At 36.2% G+C, this 22143-nt stretch overlaps 1 protein-coding gene across 1 annotated transcript in view; it reads right to left on the bottom strand.

Moving 5' to 3' along the window:
* Window positions 1–22143, bottom strand: part of TMPRSS11E (transmembrane serine protease 11E) — a 68699-nt gene that overhangs the window by 28195 nt on the left and 18361 nt on the right. Inside the window, exon 2 of the mRNA XM_045997371.1 lies at window positions 1076–1200. Coding sequence (XP_045853327.1) covers window positions 1076–1200 — 125 coding nt within the window. The remainder of the gene's footprint in view (window positions 1–1075; window positions 1201–22143) is intronic.

Below are 22143 nucleotides of genomic sequence, written 5' to 3'. Positions count from 1 at the left end.
TTTTTAATTAAAAAGACACTCCACAGAAATAACCAAATGTAGATACTCCAAAATTTAAGGGCTTGTGGGTGGGTAAACTCAACCAAAAAAGTCTTTACTTTAAATATATTTTCTTTAAACTACCCAGAAATTATCTACCTTGCTTTAGAAATAGAGATTGAAATTGAGATTATGTCTGTCAGTGGAAGAAGATAACCAATTTACAGATCACCTTGTCTCTTTAAAAGAAAGCAACTTGCGCAAATTCCCAATTAAATTAGAATCAAGTAATTAGCTTCTTTGGTTACAGTGTCTTGAACATCAAAGCATTAGCTAGTCACTAAGGGAGATATTAAGCCAATAGGTCATAGTGGAGTCAACTAATTATAACTTGAGGCAGAGTAGAGGGAAACTTCAGAAGAGTTGTTATACCCTGGAAGAACAGTCCTGAAGTACCCTGGGGACCTTTAATAACAGAGCAGACTCATGGTTCATCTAGCTGTGAGATACCTGATTACCACAGAGTGAACCTCTTTATAATTAACCTTCTCAGTATATTTTCTCCTCTTTAATCACATGCAGTACATACCAAGATGAGATTAAAAACAACAGAAACAGACACTTACTAAACAATGTATAATTATGAGCGTTTTTCCAGCTTACTAGTACAGAACAGAGACAACTTCTCTATGATCCTTGATTATGTAATTATTTTTTGGGCTCTCAGGATGTCAGTAAGTTGGAATAATTTTAAATCAAGATGATTGCTCTGCATCCTCAAACAACTCAACACATTTAACTCTAGCTCTCCCATGGTCTTCCCCCATTTAATATTTGATTATTGCATATTAATGAACATAAAAACTATCATGTTATTCCCAGCAGGAAGCATTGCTACATCAAAGACAGAAGAAAGAATCCTCCTTGGCTTATAAGGATTATGTGAGAGAGACAAGGCAGGTAAAGAATGCTTTGTACCAGCTCCGCAAATTAGTTGCAGTTAGGAATGAATAAGCCTGAGGTAAATCAAAACCACAATGCACCTGAGGAAATATTTGGGGGTAAGTCACATGATGCCAGGGCAGCCCGTACTTACTGTATCTCACATAATGAACAGTAAGTCCAATGCACACGGCCAGGACAATCAGGGAAATAAAGGTGATGAGGCCAATAACCCAGGGTTCCAAACAAGTTTTCTTCCTATTCTTCACCACAGCTGGCCTGAGAAAGCAAGCAAATAAATGGGTTATATCACAGGGCACACCACACCCACTCCTTGGGTAAAGTAGATATTTCTGGGGAGTTCAGGACCCTCACGTGGTAGAATACTGTTTAGTTTTAAAACAAATTCTGGTCCCCGGCTGCTGAAGCCAATTCTGGCTCTGGTTGCCTGATCTTAGGCAAGTCATTTAACATCTCTCTGCCTGTTTCCTCATCCATAAAGGGAAGATGATTGTGATAGTACCTATCTCATAGGATTGTTGTAAGGATTAAATGAATTATTATATATAAAGTGTCTACAACAGTACCTGGCATGTAGAAAATACTTAGTGTTAGCTATGATTTACTGAGCTGGTTATGTTCAAAATATTGAGTTAGACACAATCAGAGCTATGAAAGTATTTAAAGCCTGGTTTTACCACTCTAAAATCTTAAATGGTCTATGAAATATGTTACAGCTTGATCCATTCTCTTCCAGATAGAATTTCTATTTCTACTCTATTTTTCTGACTTATTTCCAAACAAACTTTGAGAATACACATAAGAGATTACCAGAATTCCCTTCTAGAGAACCTGAGTGCTTGTACTCTAAACTTCAGTAACACTACAGGAAATCCCTTCTTCATAAGATTCCCTCAACCTCTCCCATTTTTTTCTGCTTTCAAAAACATGCTACTGAAAAATATTGGTCAGTTGAGTTTTTGTTTAATTAGTACAGTTGCTGTTTCCTTGTGTTTTAGTAGTTGCTAAGCAAACTCAAAAGCTAGAGAAAATAAAATAAGTCAGAGTTGGCTAAGGAGTTTGAATATGAAGCTATTATTTTAAATTTCTTGAGGTATTTATCATGCTGGCAGAATCGCTGGCAAGAATGCTTATCTCCAGAGCACTGTCTGGTATGTGAGGGCTGGGACAAAGTGCGGTGTGATGCTGAAGGAGCACAGGGAGGTCAATCACAGTAGGGAGGATTCTCAATCCAGCTCTTCCCCTAACAGCTGTGTGACTTGGACAAATCATTTAAACTCTGAGCTAAGTTCTTCATCTGTCAGTAAGGGACAGTACAGACATTCAGTCTGAGGCACATGGTTGATTGTGAGATCCTGAATGAGATCATGAACGTGAAAACTTTCTGCAAATTGCACAGCTACTTTCGCAATAAATAATTTCTGCTTACAGGAATCAAGGGGATTCTGTTTCCAGTTATGCAGGACCAAGATGTGATATCATTTTGGGACCTATCACGTCATAGCTTGGCTTTGCCTCGATGTTTGGTTCTGTTGGAACTTTGTCACAGAAGTCAAGACTGTCATCATTACTACATGACTCTGCCCCTCCTGAAGGCACTGAGATACAGTGAAAGGCTCTAGAGACTCTGTATATAGAGTCTCCTGTATTGTTCCTGTGATTTTCCTATAGGACTATAACCAAGGACACGTCATCTTCCTCTCCCCAATTTCTTCAATGTTCAGTCCTCCCTTAAATGATATTCCAAACACCTGATCCTACAATGGCAATTACTGCAAGATAAAAAGATTGCTCCATGAGGAGGTCATTAATTTTTTATGTGCAAATGTGCCTAAAAACCCTAAAAATTCATTCCTGTTCCTTCATCTCTGAATGCTTGCTTTTCACCTGTTGCAGAAGAAAGAAGATGTGCATAGCAGACATAAACAAAACTTTGGGGGAAATATGGGGAGGGAAGGGCTCTCAACTAATGTCAAAACATGCCAGATGAAGAATATGAATTCATAATTATAGCAAATGTGCTATAATTATAAAAAATATATGATCACTATGTAGAGCTGTGAAATATGGCAGAAATTCTAATTGTTCTATAACTTTTGATCAAAACTGAAAAGTAAAACAACACAGCCATCAAATTGATGGGGTAAATCTAGAAGTATCGACATGGAAATAGCCAATGATATTTTACATTTTAAGGCAAAAATGTTGCAGAAAAATATGCATTGTATGTTCCAGGTTTTTTAAAAATAATTTTTAAAAAATTTTATTTATTTATTTGCTAGAGAGAGACATCATAAGTGGGGGAAGGGGCAGAGAGAAAAACAGACTCCCTGCTGAATAGGAAACCCAACTCAGGGCTAGATCCCAGGACCCTGAGATCATGACTTGAGCCAAAGACATTTGCTTAACTGACTGGGCCATCCAGGTGACCCCATCAAAAACATTTTGAATAAACTATTAGGAGAGTCTGATTTTGAGTCCTGCCGCCAACTTATTTATTGTATAATCTTATACCAGTAGATTCAATTATCTCTCTTATTTTTTCCATGTCAAAACCAGAGATAATAATTTCAGACCCCACCTAACATGATGAACTATGTAGAGATAAAAACAGTAAAGTTTTTTTTATTACTTTGTGTTCACAAGCAGAAAATTATCAGCAAGGTCTATTATTATTATCGTCATTATTTTAATTATTAATAATAATGGTAATGACCATATTACTGAGATGTTTGTCATTTGAGACTTTAAATCTTCCCTTCCTAGTCTGTATGGCATTGCTTTGCAAACTGATTCACCCTGTTTCTTAATTACTTTTTGTTGCTCTCTCAGCAAGAGATTAAGTACTGAATTACTTCAAACTATGTGTGGTAGAATTGTGCTCAAAAAGATAGGTAAAATGGAGGAATAAGTCCATTTTACATATCAGTAGACAGTTACATAATTAACCCTTCCTGTACACAAGTCCTTGTGATTATTGTGGCCTTTTGAAACTTATCTGAACCTTTTCATGTAAAATCACCTTCAGACTGGATAAATTCTAATAGTTTCAATAGTGTCAAATTTATTTCTTTCTATGATTTTTCCTTTCAATTTGTGGAGAGTTGTGAGTAGACGATGAATATAGCAGGTGAATATAACAGTTAAAATACAGGTACGTTTTTATAAACCTAAAATTGTCAGAAGACAAGTAATATGTCCAGAGTTGTATTATCACTATCACTTCTTCATGCGTCATTTTAAGAATAGTACTAAAAAGGAAAAGCAGCAACAGCAACAAAAGGGCAAGGGCAAGCAAAAGATACTAGCACAAATAAACCTCATGGCAAGCTCTAGAGAGTAAGTCAGGGCTCATAGGGCTTCAGAAGAAAGTTTATCAGAACAAACCCCTGCATAACACCACCATTGTAGACTGATTAACAGTAGGTGTCAAATTCTTTGCTCATTCTCAGCAATGGTAAGCGGCAATGATATTCTTAGTCTTCATGTTTCACCAACCCAGTCCAGCTGAGATTTTTTTTTCTATTTTTAACAGTTTTAATTTTATTTATTTATTTTTTTCCCATTTTATTTATTTTTTTCAGCATAACAGTATTCATTGTTTTTGCACAACACCCAGTGCTCCATGCAAAATGTGCCCTCCCTATTACCCACCACCTGTTCCCCCAACCTCCCACCCCTGACCCTTCAAAACCCTCAGGTGGATCGGGGGTGTCGCAGCTGAGATGTTTTAAATGAATATGTGTACATTACCTATAAAGTTGGTGGTTCCAAAGCATTATTATCAACTACTTAAGCCAGAAGTTGGCACACTCCTCTGTAAAGGTCCAATAGAAACTATTTTAGGCTTTCTGGGTCACACATTCTCTGTTGCAACTACTTAGTTGTGCCCTTGTAGCCATAAAGCAACCATTGACAATGCACAAATGCACGTGGTTGTGTTCCAATAATACTTTATTTCTGTGCACTGCAATTTGAATTTAATCTAATTTTCTCATGAATAGTTTTCTTCTTTTAATTTGCTTTCAACCAGAAAAGTATAAAAATCATTCTTAGCTCAAGCACTGTACAAAAACAGGTGGTGGGCCGTAGTTCACTGATGATTGACTTAAGCAATAGTCTACAAGTCAATGCTAATTGTGTTGGGAAGCTGTAATAATCTTTTCACTTTCTAGTCTCATCTGCATGGAAAATTTAATGTAGTCTGTCTCCAATCCCATTGCCACTGACTTTATTCTGGAATTTTCACTAAATTGTGTCCTTTAGCTTAATATCAGCTTCTCTTCTGTCCTCTTAATCTCTGAATCCTTCTCCATTCCAGTAAGCTATCTTTCTAGAAGTGATGTAGCCAATGGCTAAGACTACTAAAAACCCAAGTTGGCCTTAGTTAGCCTGGCATTCCTCTTTTCCCCATGAACTTTCAGGCTCTTTGCCTTTGCTTCTGTTTGCTTCCTACCTGGAATAACAGAATTTACTTTGTTTGCATCTTAAAAGCTCATCTGTATATAAGAGCCTGTTCAAAAACTCTCCTTCGCTTCAGTTAGGTCTACCTTGAGCATCATGTTGAAGTACATATTTTGAGCTCCTTAAGGGTAGGGAGTGAGCCTTATTATCTCTATATTCGCAAACAACATGCTCAAGATAGCTTCACAGAAGGAACTGAATTGGAATTGACTAAATCAGATTAAACTGATCATTTGTCAATACCACAACATGGGTCTCCATCTCTCTCAAAGCACTTCTAGTTTGCCTTAGTCTTAGAAAAGAACTTGGTATATACACACGAGGAAAGATGGATCAGACGTTGTGGAGAATAATTATTATTTAAGTAAAACCTGATTTCCATACAACACTTTACATAATGATCAAGTTTTGTGGTTAATATTTCTATATTACCTGTGTTTAAAACACATGATTTTCCAACTGTGATTTGATCTATCCACTGTAAAGTGTTATAATAGTATAGAAAGTGACAAATGCAAATGAGGGGACATTAATTTCAGGAAACACATTATTTGGGGCTATTGCATGTCTATGCATTGCAATATCAAAACAAAAGCATACAGAAAGATGTCACAATGATGTAACAACCTAGTACCTTATGACATTGCTAATCCCCTAAGTCAGTGCTTAGGATTTCAAATATCAGTTAATAAGCATTGATTCAATTTTTATTATGTTTTTGGCACTAGCTTATTTCTTTAGCTGATTGAGTTGTACCCACTTGTCCTATCCACACAAATACTTCAGGTGATTTCTTCTCTGTGGAAGACTCATACCAGCAGGCATTGGAGAGCTCTTTAATCTTTCTTATACCTTGTCAAATAAGACTACAAAATATACAGGTTGGAACTAAAATTTGTATATGTGTTCATGGATCATATATTCTCATTGTTTTTTCTAAAAAATAAATAAATACAAATTACTTCTAAAATTGCAAAGAACATATTTCTGTCCTGTGGATGTTACACAAACATATTTATAAAGTATCTACTAACATCAGCGAGACCCTTGGACTGGATTATGTGTGCATTCTCAAGAATGATAACTACAAATAGTTCTCATACAACAAGGTGGAAGTCTAATTACCAGAAAACCATTCCCATTTTCTCTTTACAACACTAAGATAAATGGTGAGTTGTTTTTATTAAAAATGTTTTAGTTTATATTACACCTTGTTCTAGATTAGCTTAAGATAACATAAGGAGAAAGATATATATAGATATATAGAGAGAGATATAGAGAGTATATATAGATGTATAGAGTAATATATATAAATATATAAATATACATATACATGTGTGTGCGTGTGTGTGTGTGTGTGTGTGTGTGTGTGTGTGTATTACTAAGACTACATGAATTCCCGTCTAGACAGTAAGTCAGGCCACAAAATTTGTAGCTTTCCAGCAGCCAACTCAAACACAAAAACAAAAAAACAAAGCAAACAAGTAAACCCTGTTCAGGTACATTTTTCATGGCAACCATAAGATAAACACTGAACAATTATTCAGTAACAATACAATTCTTTTCCTCATAAAAAATTACTGTGTAATGTGATGAACTATATTCTCCACAATATTCCTACCATTGAAACCAAAATTAGTTTTGTAATACTCTTAGTGTTTTCTTCAATATTGGCAAATGACATCAATTACTATTTAGTAAAAGAGTTTGATGGTGTGGGGAAGGGGAGCATTATGAATCATTCATACCAAGCTCTATGATAATTTTTAAAAATATCTAACAAGCTTTAAAGCTTTTGAAATCTTCTGCACAGTGAAGGAAACAGTCAATGAAACAAAGAGCCAACCGAGAGAATAGGAGAAGATATTTGCAAATGACAGTACAGGCAAAGGGTTGATATCCAAGATCTATAAAGAACTCCTCAAACTCAACACACACAAAACAGATAATCACATCAAAAAATGGGCAGAAGACATGAACAGACACTTCTCCAAAGAAGACATACAAATGGCTAACAGTCACATGAAAAGTGTTCATCATTAGCCATCAGGGAGATTCAAATCAAAACCACATTGAGATACTACCTTATACCAGTTAGAATGGCCAAAATTAACAGGACAGGAAACAAGTGTTGGAGAGGATGTGGAGAAGGGGGAACCCTCTTACACTGTTGGTGGGAATGCAAGTTGGTGCAGCCACTTTGGAAAACAGTGTAGAGATTCCTTAAGAAATTAAAAATAGAGCTGCCCTAAGAACCTGCAATTGCACTACTGGGTATTTACCCCAAAGATATAGATGCAGTGAAAAGAAGGGCCATCAGTACCACAATGTTCATAGCAGCAATGGCCACAGTTGCCAAACTGTGGAAAGAACCAAAATGCCCTTCAATGGACGAATGGATAAACAAGATATGGTCCATATATACAATGGAGTATTATGTCTCCATCAGAAAGAATGAATACCCAACTTTTATATCAACATGGATAGGACTGGAGGAGATTATGCTGAGTGAAATAAGTCAAGCAGAGAGAGTCAATTATCATATGGTTTCACTTACTTGTAGAGCATAAGGAATAACATGGAGGACATTAGGAGATGGAGAGAAGTGAGACAGGGGAAATCAGAGGGGGAGACAAAGCATGAGAGACTGTGGACTCTGACAAACAAACGGAGGGTTTTGGAGGAAAGGGGGTGGGGGGTTGGGTGAGCCTGGTGGTGGGTATTATGCAGGGCATATATTGCATAGAGCACTGGGTGTGGTGCATAAACAATGAATTTTGGAACACTGAAAAAAAATGAAAGAATAAAGGAAACTCAATATTAAAAAAAATCTAACAAAACTTCTTTATTATTTAAATGGATTTGTAATGGAGTTTTCACATTATAAAGTATCTAAAGGTTATTGAAATTGTAGGGATAAAAACATAGTATTACTTATTATAGTAGTAAGTACAGTACTTACTATAGTAGTAAGTTTTTAATAAACATTTTGAATAAGTATTGTGACAGAAAACCCTACCACTCGTGAACTTTTAACTTAAGCAAAACCCACAGCTTAATCATTCCTATATTTAACCAACCATAATGCTCAAGTGATAGTATCTTTCCTGATACCTACTTTAAAAGGAAGTTGGGAAGATCACATATGCGATCATCAGACTTTGTTAAATACATGTATTATATTTCTGGCAAGTATCAGTGGCAACTCAACAGTCAGGAATGTCTCTGATCTCCACTGTGTGATGAACAAGGTATTTATTAAGTTCCCAACCAGATATGGTGCAGCACAGGAAACTGCAAACTGAGATTCAGGTTGACACTTTGCCTGACCTCTAGAAATGTATAATCACAGATAGATGTGGTGCCACAAAATTTAAATATATTATTAAGTAATTAGTATGGGTTTATAGACTTATAAACTGAGCTATTTTCATCCTTAACTCTATTAAGATATTTACTTTCTTTTCTTCAAACTCTTTTTACTTTAAGATAAAAAACTGCCACAATCAAGGGGCGCCTGGGTGGCTCAGTGGGTTAAGCCTCTGCCTTCAGCTCAGGTCATGATCTCAGGGTCTCTGGGATCGAGCCCCGTATCGGGCTCTCTGCTTGGCAGGGAGCCTGCTTCCTCCCCTCTCTGGCTGCTTCTCTGCCTACTTGTAATCTCTCTCTCTCTCTCTCTCTCAATCTGTAAAAAAAAAAAAAAAAAAAAACTGCCACAATCTGAGTAAGGAACTTTAAAAGCAACAGTTTCCCACAGAAATGTTGACAAGGGATGCCACTGCAGCCAGTCATAAGGAATTGTACACACTTAAAAATATATTTAAAAGAATAAGAATTAACACTTACTGTGTAAGTACGTGGCGGCAGGTATTATCAGAAGAAAAGTAGTTGAGAAACCTAAGCTTAGAGACACTTTCGAAGCTATTAATACATAACATAGACTCTCAGAAACTTTTTGTAATGTTAGATGTCTTCCTACCAAATATTTCTCATAACTTTGTTTAGACGCCTCCCATGAGAGTTGGAGTGATAGAGTAGAATTAGCTCTAAACTGTTAAGTCCAGTGACCTGCATCTTAGACCTAAAGGTTTCTGCTTGAGAATTAAGTCCTTTCATCTAAATCTGAAGATTCTGAGATGAGAAACCTGAAAGCATATTCAACATCACATAAGTTCCAGCATCTCTTAACCCCCAATGTGTGATGTTGAGTGTCCTCTCATTTTCCTCATTGCTAAAAAACAATGAGGATTTTAACTGATCTAGATACTCTTTAATTTCCACCGAAGTTAGTGTTCCATGCCTCACATTACTTAAAAATGCTTAATATATTACAATTAAAATTTAGCATTTACTAAACAATTAACTTTAACATAATTTTTCAAATGTCTCATTTTTCTGGTTGCCACATGCCAGAGAAGTGGAATGCAGTAAGGAACTGCAAGTGATTTTAAATAATCCAAGTTTCATATGAGGAAGTCATAAATTTTATTACTTGTCTCCTAAGCCAGTTTTAAAATCCCTAGACCCACGAAATTTCATTTTATGTAAATCAATGATGGCCCTTGGAATTGGAATGTGTCAGTTGAAAGACACACTAAGAGTCTATGGTATACTCCGGATTGCTGTTTCCCTGGCAAACACTGTAAGCCACACGCAAAGAATCCCTCCAATAATCTAGAAATTCCTTTTTAGAATAAAACCCTACCTGAATCAATGTATCCATGAAGGACAATTGGAAAATGCATGGATTCTGTTAATGTTTAAATTATTCTCCCAGAAGTGAGATTTCCTGCTTAATGAATTTCCTGCCCCAGCTGCTGACCTGTAATAGGTGGAAGTATTGAGTCTTCACTTCTGAATGGAACACCAAATTAATACCGTAAAACTATAAGAAAGGTGTTATTTTATCCAAAAGAATAAAATATCTTCAGTTACCAATGACGTGGCCTTAATTTACATCTATTTGCTGGTGACTACCAGATCCATAACTGCAGCTCAGATCACTTGGCTAACCTTCAGACCCACACATCCATCTACTGCCTTCTTTTCATCACAATAGCATATACCTCTAGTCATTCAAACGTAACATGCCTGTAGTAGATCCTTGTCGGTGTCTACCCCAAATATCTTTTTCTTAATAATACAATCTTTGATATTTGTTGAGCACATAGCCATCTTAGAAAATAGAATAGTGTCCCCTGTCCACAGGCTTATCTGCCTGCCTCCAGACTTGTTAATACTAATTCCATTTTTTATAAGCCACTGTTACCCTAAATTGCTTGTCCCTCATATATAGCTAAATCTGATGCTATTACAATATGCAAAACAAATCAGTTGCAATCAAGGTAAACTGCCGCTTTTTTGTAATTATCTTTGGGAAACAATATCTTTGGGAAACTAATTTTTTATAGTTTATATGGGAAAGATAATAAAGTATTTTTACATAATATTCTCTAGCAGCTGATTTTAAGATACTCTTTTTTTTAAACATGTATCACTTTATTTTTTTTTCTTTTCAGCATAACAGTGTTCATTGTTTTTGCACCACACCCAGTGCTCCATGCAACACGTGCCCTCACTAATACCAACCACATTGTTCCCCCAACCTCCCACCCTCCCACCGCTTCAAAACCCTCAGGTTGTTTTTCAGAGTCCATAGTCTCTCATGGTTCATCTCCCCTTCCATTTTCCCTCAACTCCCTTCTCCTCTCCATCTCCCCATGTCCTCCATGTTATTTGTTATGCTCCACAAATAAGTGAAACCATATGATAATTCACTCTCTCTGCTTGACTTATTTCACTCAGCATAATCTCTTCCAGTCCCGTCCATACCTGATTTCAAGCTTTACTACAAAGCTGTGATCACCAAGACAGCGTGGTACTGGCATAAAAATAGACACATAGACCAGTGGAACAGAGTAGAGAGCCCAGATATGGACCCTCAACTCTATGGTCAAATAATCTTCGACAAAACAGGAAAAAATATACAGTGGAAAAAAGACAGTCTCTTCAATAAATGGTGCTGGGAAAACTGGACAGCTATATGTAGAAGAATGAAACCTGACCATTCTCTTACACTGTACACAAAGATAAATTCGAAATGGATAAAAGACCTCAACGTGAGACAGGAATCCATCAGAATCCTAGAGGAGAACATAGGCAGTAACCTCTTCGATATCAGCCACAGCAACTTCTTCCAAGATATGTCTCCAAAAGCAAAGGAAACAAAAGGGAAAATAAACTTTTGGGACTTCATCAAGATCAAAAGCTTCTGTACAGCAAAGGAAACAGTTAACAAAACAAAGAGGCAACCCACGGAATGGGAGAAGATATTTGCAAATGACAGTACAGACAAAGGGTTGATATCCAGGATCTATAAAGAACTCCTCAAACTCAACACACACAAAACAGATAATCATATCAAAAAATGGGCAGAAGATATGAACAGACACTTTTCCAATGAAGATTTTAAGATACTCTTGACTATACGACTTTAAGCAAATGATTTCCATTTCTTACTTATTGGATAAAGGTCAGGGTTTTGGCATCCAACACTTTGGATTTAGTCCAGGCTCTGCCTCTCACTCACTAGGTGGGTCTGAAATTACTCACTCTCTCAGATTCTACATTTCCCCACCTATAAATGGGACTACTGATAGGACCAAAATATAGGGTCCTTCTGAGGGTTAAATGAAACAACGCCCACAGAGCAATTGGCATCAGGCCAGGCACACGTCAGTGCTCCACAAATGTTGCCTGTTGTCACTATATCCTCCTTCATAGTGAGAAATTAATTTGTTTTCAAAGTGGGTTGAAAGTCCCTCAAATTGCCTCCTGTGCACCCAAGGGGATAAGGAGAAGATAGAGCAGCAAGGCTCCCAAGATTAGTTCCACTTCACCCATAGCAACTCTGCTCCATGTGTCAAGGGTTTGCATTAGGTCTTATGTGCAAAACAGAATTCAACTAAGAAAGACGTATATTCCAACTCCAGTTCTACCAATCACTTACTCAGAGATTTAGAAATCTCTGTCTTCCTAATCTTTGGTTTCCCTACCTGTAAATTCATGTTAATATTAAAATTATCTACTTTAAAGTATTGCTGATAAATACCAAATAAAAAAATAAATGGTAGAATCAACTATACAGAATATATACTTGTTTTTTCCTGTTATATGTACCCTCTCTGGATTTTGCTAAATGTGACCTGGCATGTCAGCTTTTAAAATGAACAACTAATTTTTAAAAGACCATATATTTCTATACATCTTCAAATGTAATAGTGATAACAATAGCAATAGTATTTCCTGAGTCATGTGAACATCTGTGTTAATTTAACCCTTCTACTTGATGGTATTGGATTAAGTTTACAGGTGAACAGGAAGAACAGATTCTATCTCTAGTGCTGACTGACTCACACATTCCTGTAACCACATGCAAATTACCTAATCTTTGAAGGTTGTATCACCTACTTTATAGAACACAGATAGCAATGCTTCCTGTCTACCAGCCTTGGAGGTCCACTGAGAAGACTATTCATTGAATAATAGGATTGTTCCTTGTAAATATAACTTTTATATCTTTTGGCACAATCAGACAGTTAAATCATCCTAGCAGTAGAACTACCAAAGTGGATACAAGAGACATGAGGATGGTACCCCACTGTAGTTAGGAACATAGGTTTGGAGTCAGATGGACCTAGATTAATTCCCAGTTCGGCCATGTATTACCTCTGAGCAGATAATGTTATCATCTGAACCGAAATTTCTTCATCTATAAAATGTGTACAATAATATAACCATAGGTTGTTTTAAAGATTAAACACTTGTGATGTTTTAGAACAGTATTTGGCTCATAGAACATGTAAAACAAATGACGGCAATTATTATTTTGTTCTGTACTGACTCACAGTTTAACTTTAAACAAAGTGCTAAGTTCTTCTATATCTGCTTTTGCAGCTTTGAAAAAGAGTTATCCTCTGACATTTTCAGATGAAAGATTGCAGGGTAGAATTTAGTCATGATACATGGTACTTTGGATTCCCCTTAGTTCTATTATCTCAGAATTACTATTATAAAAATCTCACAAATTGTCCAACTACACAGACCATATATGTAAGTGGGAGAAGTTTTGGCTCACAGATCCTGGCATGACTTGGTGTCCCCACACACATTTTTTTTCCCTCAACCTCTTAGAAGTTTCCTATTCTCTAATCCACTCATTTCCAATGTATTAAATTATGCTTGAAATTGTGAGATCATTCTTTCTAATTCTCACCCACCATCTTTGATGAAAAAAATGTCTGAAGGAGTGCATTTTGAGAAGTTCTTTGTGCAGTTCCTCTAAAACCTAATGCTGATCAAGCCATGAAAGGCAGCCAGAGCATGGACCACCTTCCATCTTAGATGACCTGCTCTGCAAATGCCCAATTCACCCCATTCTCAAGTACTAAAGCCATCAGGCATACTTATGAATCTCAATGCTGATATCGAAACGCATGTTTTTGCCTTTTTTCTTGTTCTATTTATTCCCTCCTTGTATCAAAGCAATGACATATTTTTGGAGGAAAGCGGACAACAATGAAAAAATAACAATAATGTTCATCGAGACAGTTACAGTTACTACAGACTGAGGAATCCTTCCATGATACACTGTACTAAGTGAACTTGATTTTCATGAAATATCAAATGCTGTAATCCTTTTTAGAAAACAGTGATGATGCAATTAAGGTGCTGTCCTCAGTCACTGATAACCTTTAAGATAGTGCAGAGAAGTTAGGTCGTATTTTCATCTTATTTAAATACAAAGACAGTTTTATGATAATTTAAAAAGGGTAGTCCATGCATCTTTAAAATGTTTCTTAAGTAAAATTATACCACCGCCCTTCCTCTTTCAGCATGTATGTACATTATTTCACATCAACCTGCGTACGATCTGTTTCTTTGCTAAACAGTGTATGACCATCTCTGCCTATAAATACATATGCAGTTTCTCCAGGTCTGTGTGCATGTGTGTGTGTATTCCTTATCTCTGTCATCATGCAAACTTTCCAAAGACTCTTCCTTTGGCTCTGCACACGTGATAGACAATATGTTCTCCATACATCTTAGAGCCAGGAAAGCCAAGCTCAGATTCTTCATCCAACACTTACTAATGCTGGACAGCCTGAGTTGCACTGATTTCGTCTTATTTATTTATTTATTTATTTTTAAAGATTTTATTTATTTATTTGACAAAGAGAGAGAGATCACAGGTAGGCAGGGAGGCAGACAGAGAGAGGAGGAAGCAGGCTCTCCTAGGAGCAGATCCAGATGTGGGGCTCGATCCCAGGACCCTGGAATCATGACCCGAGCCGAAGGCAGAGGCTTTAACCCACTGAGCCACCCAGGTGCCCCCTGATTTCATCTTTTAAAGGAGTTATTTCAGGGGTGCCTGAGTGGCTCAGATGGTTAGGCATCTGCCTTCAGTTCAGGTCCTAGGATCAAGCCCCATATCAGGTTCCCTGCTCCTTGGGGAGCATGCTTCTCCCTCTGCCTCTGTGTCTCTCTCTCTCTTTCTCTCATGAATAAATAAATAAAAACTTTAAAAAATAATAAATTTTAAAGGAGTTATTGCAGTAAGTGTTTCTCAATGTATTTCCAAAATTAAATGAGATCACCTTTTACAAAATACATAATAGGTGTTCCACAGGTAGTTTTCTTCCACACAGAATTTAATATACAATGAGAACTCAATAAAAATTGTTACATGGACCAGGACTGATGGTAGCTGATGAAGTGAGGCCCTGTCAAAACTTGGAGCAGGATCCCATAGCAGCTCTGGGCCTAAACCTCAATATGACTGACTTCAAGTTGGGGTGGGGAGGGGAGATATGCTTGGCTGGTTTTATATTAAGGTTTCCCTGAAAACAGATTTTTTTTTTTAATTTTCATTTTATTTATTTTTTTCAGTGTAACAGTATTCATTCTTTTTGCACAACACCCAGTGCTCCATGCAAAACGTGCCCTCCCCATTACCCACCACCTGTTCCCCCAACCTCCCACCCCTGACCCTTCAAAACCCTCAGGTTGCCCCAACCTCCCACCCCTGACTTTTAATTTAAACCAAGACCTTCCCTGTTAGACATAAACTCCCCAAATCATGTTTTGTACTCCCATCAGTTTCCCATACATCCTGAATTTATCCTTTCTTCCTTAATCATCACTACATTGCATAAATGAATGCTTTTCTCCCTTGGAGGGAAAGGTGACTAGGGAGAGATCACCACCTATTAAGATATAATTATACCAATTTAAATAAAACAAAGGGCTGCCTCTTCTAAAAGCTGACCTATTTCATTTCTGCTCTAAATCCTTTCTGTCTTACATGTTTCTTTCTTTTTTATGACTTTATGCTGTACCAGTTCTCAAACTTTAGTGTGACTAAGAATTACTTGTGTAACTTTTAAATAAAAATATCATTCCCATGCCTCAACCAGAGATCCATGAGAATTTCTGGGATTGGAACTAAACTTTTCTATTTTTAATAAGCACCCAATGATTCTAATGGAGGGGATCCATGGCCCACACACGGACTAAGATGTAGCTCTGATCCTACTAAGTAAAAATTAAAGTTGTCCATTTTTTTAGATTTGAATATTACTCATTTCATCTCTGTGTATCTAAATTTATGTAGATATTGTCTATAAATTCAGTCTGCTTATCCTTAATTCTTGTCAGTAATTGCTGGTAACTACAGTTGGCATATATACTCATCACCAATAAATATTTATTTAATAAATACATTCTTCTCTTCCCAAGTTTCTTCCCCTTAAACTTATTCCTGATAAAGTTTTCTTTAACCTTCTGCTCTCTGTGTGTGCATTTTTATAAAATCCATGTGTTATTCTTTTCATGCTGAAAGAATAGCAAAAAAATAAGAGTTTGGGGGGAAATGGAAGAATATGAAGAATAATATTTACTTGATCCAAATGTCTTCTTACCTTTTAATTCTAAAATATTGGTTTTCATTTAGAACAGGTGAAGTGAGGGAAAGGGCTCTTAGAAATTTGGCTAAAGAGGAAGGAGTGTGTCATTTGATAAAACCCCACAGTGTTTTTTATATACCTTCCCAATTATGAACAACATCCTTAAAAAAATTGTTTACATATTTCAATTACATCTCTTCCTTCAAAGCATTCCAGTTAGCGCACTTAGTCTAGAAAATGTGCATAATAAATTTAATCCCTTTCCACTCTAGCCCATTTTCTTAACATCTCCTAGGTTGACAAACATGGGTATGTTCCACTTTTTTATAGAGTTTTAGACCAGAAAGGAATTTTTTGTTTATTTTTTTGTTGTTTTTGAGAGATTATCTTCCCTCTACTCTGAAGTAGGACCAAAAAATAGGTGTATCTTTTGCTTCAAATTAGAGAGTACACTCAGAAAAATGCATTCCAATACCGCCACATAATAACTACTCTACACGAATTCTAGACTAACTCATAGCTAGCATAGACAAAGCCTGAAATCCACTTAGTATCTTCAGTTTGATAGTGATTATATGTTTAAATAAAACCACTCTTTTCTATAGCACTATTCTTACAGATAACATAATCAAAAGGGTGGGACAGAAAAAAAATCATGGATTATGAGGAAGTACTCACAAAAGGCAGGGAGGCTTAAGAAATCTAACTAAATTTGTTATGTCTGTAGCTCTTAGTAGCCTCATTAACATGTACAGAAGCGTATTAAACTTTTCATAACAAGTATGTAGAAAACCTTCTATCAATGACAGAGCCCGAGTGTTTTTCCCTATTAAGAGTCCACTGGAAGTTTTACATTTCCAAACGGTTTTCTTCTCAAACTAGAAGTTTTTAAAAAAACGATATACCAAAATATGAATTAGAGAAAATAGAATTTTAATCTGAAGATAAAATATTTTTCAGAGTCCAAACTAGTACATGGAAACCTTATTACTATTTAATTTCTAACTTTTAATGAAAACAATCTCAAAATAATTTTGACTTACCTGTTAGAGAAGTGATTGTGGCCAGGTACATCATTGGATTTATTTTTTAAATCAACTATAATAATTTAATCATATTATCTTCTTAAATTATTTCTTATTCTTGCAAACCATTTACAGTTTTTTAAATTTAACTATTTAAACAGAAATGAATGTAGTTTTGATCTGCATGACCTCAGACTTATTTTTTTCTCATGTATACCCTTGAAAATAAGAGTATTTTCCCAATAAAACAAAGTCCAAGCTAAAAACTTCTTGAAATTAGCTAACTAGCTAACTAAAAGACAGCTGTCAAAAATGATGTACCTCTATCCTTTGTTGAACTTATCTGAAAGTATATAGAAAAATATTTTAGGGTGAATCCAAAGATGACAAGGAACACTAATACAGAAAGAAGAGAAATGTACTTCTTGACATAAATGCATGTTAAATATCAAAAGTATATTTCCATATTAAACAAATAGTAAATTAAAGATCCACACATTCCCTGGTGTGGTTCTTGCCATTTTAAACTACAAGTAATCTTAAGACAAAGGAAAAGGGAACTCACTGATACATTGCTGACCAGCAGGGAAGAGTCCTGTGGAGACCAAGCTCTGCAGTCAAGTGCGTGCATCCAGGCTATATCAGCAATTTCGTGGGCTGGATTAAGGTGAGGAAAGAAGTCACTCATGATCTAAATAGAACCAGTCTGACGGGTCTTGACTAGTGTGGTGGGAACTGTGTGTGTGACTAGTAGGACAAAGTCAAATTTTATATGGAGCAGGAGAACATAAATAATTTATAAGCACTTTCTAGGAGCAGGAACTTAAAAGCTATTGCCTTAAGATTATGCTAGCTTAAAAGTGTTCATGTAAACCAGAATTTTTATAAAGGTCAGATGTTTAAATTTAGAAGAAATCTTGAAATCACATTGCTTTGCTTCCTCATGTTTTCAGTGAAGAAAAGTGAGTCATTACTGTCTTACTTCTGAAAAGCTAGTAATGTACTTAAAAAGTGTGTGTTTATACATGTATATATGCAGATACCTGTGTATTTGTGTCAGGCATAATCCTCAAATCACCGTCCTTAATCCCCATGAGTGAAATTAGGTGTTCTTCCTCTGGGCTCTTGTGATATCCTAAACCTTACTGTATTGAGTGAGAATTTTTTGTTTACTTGTATCTCAACTCTACTCGACTGAATTCTTAACAGACAGTAATCCTATTCTTAGTATATATGGGACCACAAAAATACGCATGGAAAGAGAATAAGAAGGAAAGAGGAAGAGAATATGTGTGATGGGTTCTAAAAAATCACCATAAAGAAGGCAGATTGGTACTCCATTCATTCATTCATATATTCATTCATTTTTTGGGCACTGTTGAATATTGCCACACATCCATTTTGCCAGTGGTTCATCTAAACAGATGCAGAAGTTGGGATCCATAGTAAGTGTGTGATTAGGCTACCAGGAATTAGAATCACTCTCTGGCAGTAACCAAGAAACCCGTATGTTGGTACACATTGTTCTTGGGACTAGAGAGAGCATCGAATGTACCCTTTTTATTCCAGCCAATGGATCACTTAAGACTGAAGAATAAATAGCCGTACATTTACCTGAAGCTATTAAACATATAGGATCAGGTTTCTGTCTACTCACTTGAAAATATAATTCAGCCAGAAATAAAGAGGCAACAATAGTAAAGTAAAAACTTCTAGGGTACAAGATCAAATTGTTCCTACTATATAGCCTTTAAAAAGTGAAAGCCTCACTAATGAATGTTAATACTGGCTTAATAATGCTATATTCTATTTTACCCCATAGTCAATGAAAATATTGATTATATTCTTGTTTTCAAGGAAAAACAGATCCCTCTTTAGTGTAACCTTGGGCCAAAACCTGGTCAGACTCATTTTAACAGAATCTCATTATTTTTTCTTTACTAAAATCCAGATTCCAAACTCAAATAAATTATTTATATGGTCCTATGGTTGTATATACTTAAGGTTATGTGCACCTAAAGATTTAGATGCAGAAAACGAGAGGGCTTTCATAATTGTTTCAAAACCTTATGGATATATGCTAGAATTACAGAAAACCAGAGATTAAGGATATGCAGATAGAGAATGAGTGGACGTCAACCAAAAGATAATCAATCCTAAATATATCCTTCCTATGTTAATGGCCTTCATTCAGGCTACTCAAAGAGCATTTGTGTGTGTTATCAAATTTCATGATATTACATATACTTTAGCAGACATTCGAAGAATAGAGAAGGAAGGAGGAATCAAACATTAGACCAAATTATCCACCAAATGGAGCATTTTATAGTCAGTTATTTCTTTAACAGTTATTCTTAGAGTTGTAGGATACAAAAACAAAGTCAATCATTTTTAACTTTATTGATCTCTAAGAGGAGAAAAGGGATTTTAGAGCAAATGTTTGTCTTTCGTTCGAATATTTATTTTCTTGATTGCTGTTTTTCTAAAATCATAAATTTTATTTTGTAATCCTTTTGCCTTAAACTGGTGTAAAGAAATATATTCAAAGAGTTATCCTCCTCTTTGTGACTGAGATCAGGGGAGTCTGTTCTCCTTGTGTCATTCCATGCAATGTGGAAACAGAGTCAGGAGAAATACATTTGTGAATTTGAAAATATATTTGTGAATTTGTGAAACCCATAGTAGATATGTTACATCGCGAAACTAGTAAAATAACAAGTTGACCACAGGTATTTTTACTAGCCAACAAACTATTCCATAGCCTTTCCTATACTTAGCAACGTCATAACAATGAGGCATCTGATGGCCATAAGCATGAGTATGCTAAAGAACTATAGTGCCAGTGTGACTAGTCATGGATTATTTTTATCGTTGTTTAAATATCCCCTAGCTTGAATCAAGTTCTTTTATGCCTGGTAATATATGCATGCTTATGCATAAAAAATATATAATTAATTTATGGAAGCCCTCAAAGTTATACCTAGGTTATGTAATGCTAAAATAATCCTTTTATTGGTCAGTTTATTGGGTTGTGCATTACAGACTGACCGATGTTAAACCTGTGAATGAGCGAGTTATCAGAGTAGACACAGCTATTGTCATTTGTGGCTCCATTTCCTCCTATCATGTATTATTTTGAAGGTACTTGTGCACTTTAATTTGTTCAAGCTGAGAAAACAAAGAGCATCAATATAATTAACCTTTGGACTCTATCCAGTAAGAAGAGATCACTGAAGAATGCTGCTGGAGAACCAGCTACCACTGACTCTCCTTTCCTCTGTCTTATTTTCTTAGCCAAAATGTGATTTATTTTTCACTAACCTTTCAATACCTATCTCTGAAACCTTTCCTTTTGCCCCTATAAGCCTTTTCTATTGAACGCCATCATGCTGTAGTTGTTTCTCAGCCCATTCCGCCCATTACTTTTTCAATGGAGAAAACTACATCAGCTAGCCTAGCCTTGTCTTGTAACGAGATATTGCACTCAGTAGGGTTCCTGGTATTGCGTTTAGGTTGCAAAAGAAAAGGCAGATGAGGATAGATGACTTCCTGCACTTTCAGCTGGTTGAAGAGTGCCACTCCCACTCTGAACATCTGGCTGTTCTCTGCAAAGAGTGTGCTGTACTTGAAGCAAAGCAGTCAAACACAAATGCCATTGATGGAACTGTTAGCCAAAGAAATTTCTGTGGTCCTTCCCTCTCCCTTTAACTGCATCCGGGAAGAATCCTTATCTCTAACCTGACTTCCACCTGTTTTTGTTTGTTTGTTTGTTTGTTTTTTAATTAATTAATTAATTAATTTTTTCAGCGTAACAGTATTCATTGTTTTTGCACAACACCCAGTGCTCCATGCAATACGTGCCCTCCCTATTACCCACCACCTGGGTTCCCCCAACCCCCCCCTTCAAAACCCTCAGGTTATTTTTCAAAGTCCATAGTCTCTCATGGTTCATCTCCCCTTCCAATTTCCCTCAACTCCCTCTCCTCTCCATCTCCCCATGTCCTCCATGTTATTTGTGATGCTCCACAAATAAGTGAAACCATATGATACTTGACTCTCTCTGCTTGACTTATTTCACTCAGCATAATCACTTCCAGTCCCATCCATGTTGCTACAAAAGTTAGGTATTCATCCTTTCTTTTTCTTTTTTTTTTATAAACATATAATGTATTTTTATTCCCAGGGGGGTCTGTGAATCACCAGGTTTACACACTTCACAGCACTCACCATAGCACATACCCTCCCCAGTGTCCATAACCCCCTCTCCCAACCCCACCTCCCCCCAGCAACCCCCAGTTTGTTTTGTGAGATTAAGAGTCATTTATGGTTTGTCTCCCTCCCAATCCCCTCTTGTTCCACCTGTTTTTTTTGACATGTTTTTGAGTAAAGGACCTGGGACAAGAAATCTGTCATGTAGTTAAGTATGCAAGAAATCTTATTAATCCAGTTTTGTTCAAGAGTTGCTTATCCAGACGATTTTTTAAAAGTCAAGTTTTAGTTTCACAAGATCCTTTTTTTCTTAATTACTTAAATAGGAGAGAATTTTATATAATTATTTTTACAATAAATTCAAAGAAGTCTGAGAGTGTAATTTTGAAGCTAAGGTTGGTGATGGATTTTTTAGGAGATACGTTTATGCTGTCGAGAATGCATACTTCTACTGCTCTAGCTTGATCCACAGGAGAACACAAGGTACCCACTTAGAGGTATCCATGTTCCCTAGATGAACTTTCTGAAGTAACTCGCTC

Source organism: Meles meles, chromosome 2 (genome assembly GCF_922984935.1).
Source record: "Meles meles chromosome 2, mMelMel3.1 paternal haplotype, whole genome shotgun sequence".
NCBI classification, from domain to species: Eukaryota; Metazoa; Chordata; class Mammalia; order Carnivora; family Mustelidae; genus Meles; species Meles meles.
This window is presented reverse-complemented; position numbering and strand designations above follow the sequence as displayed.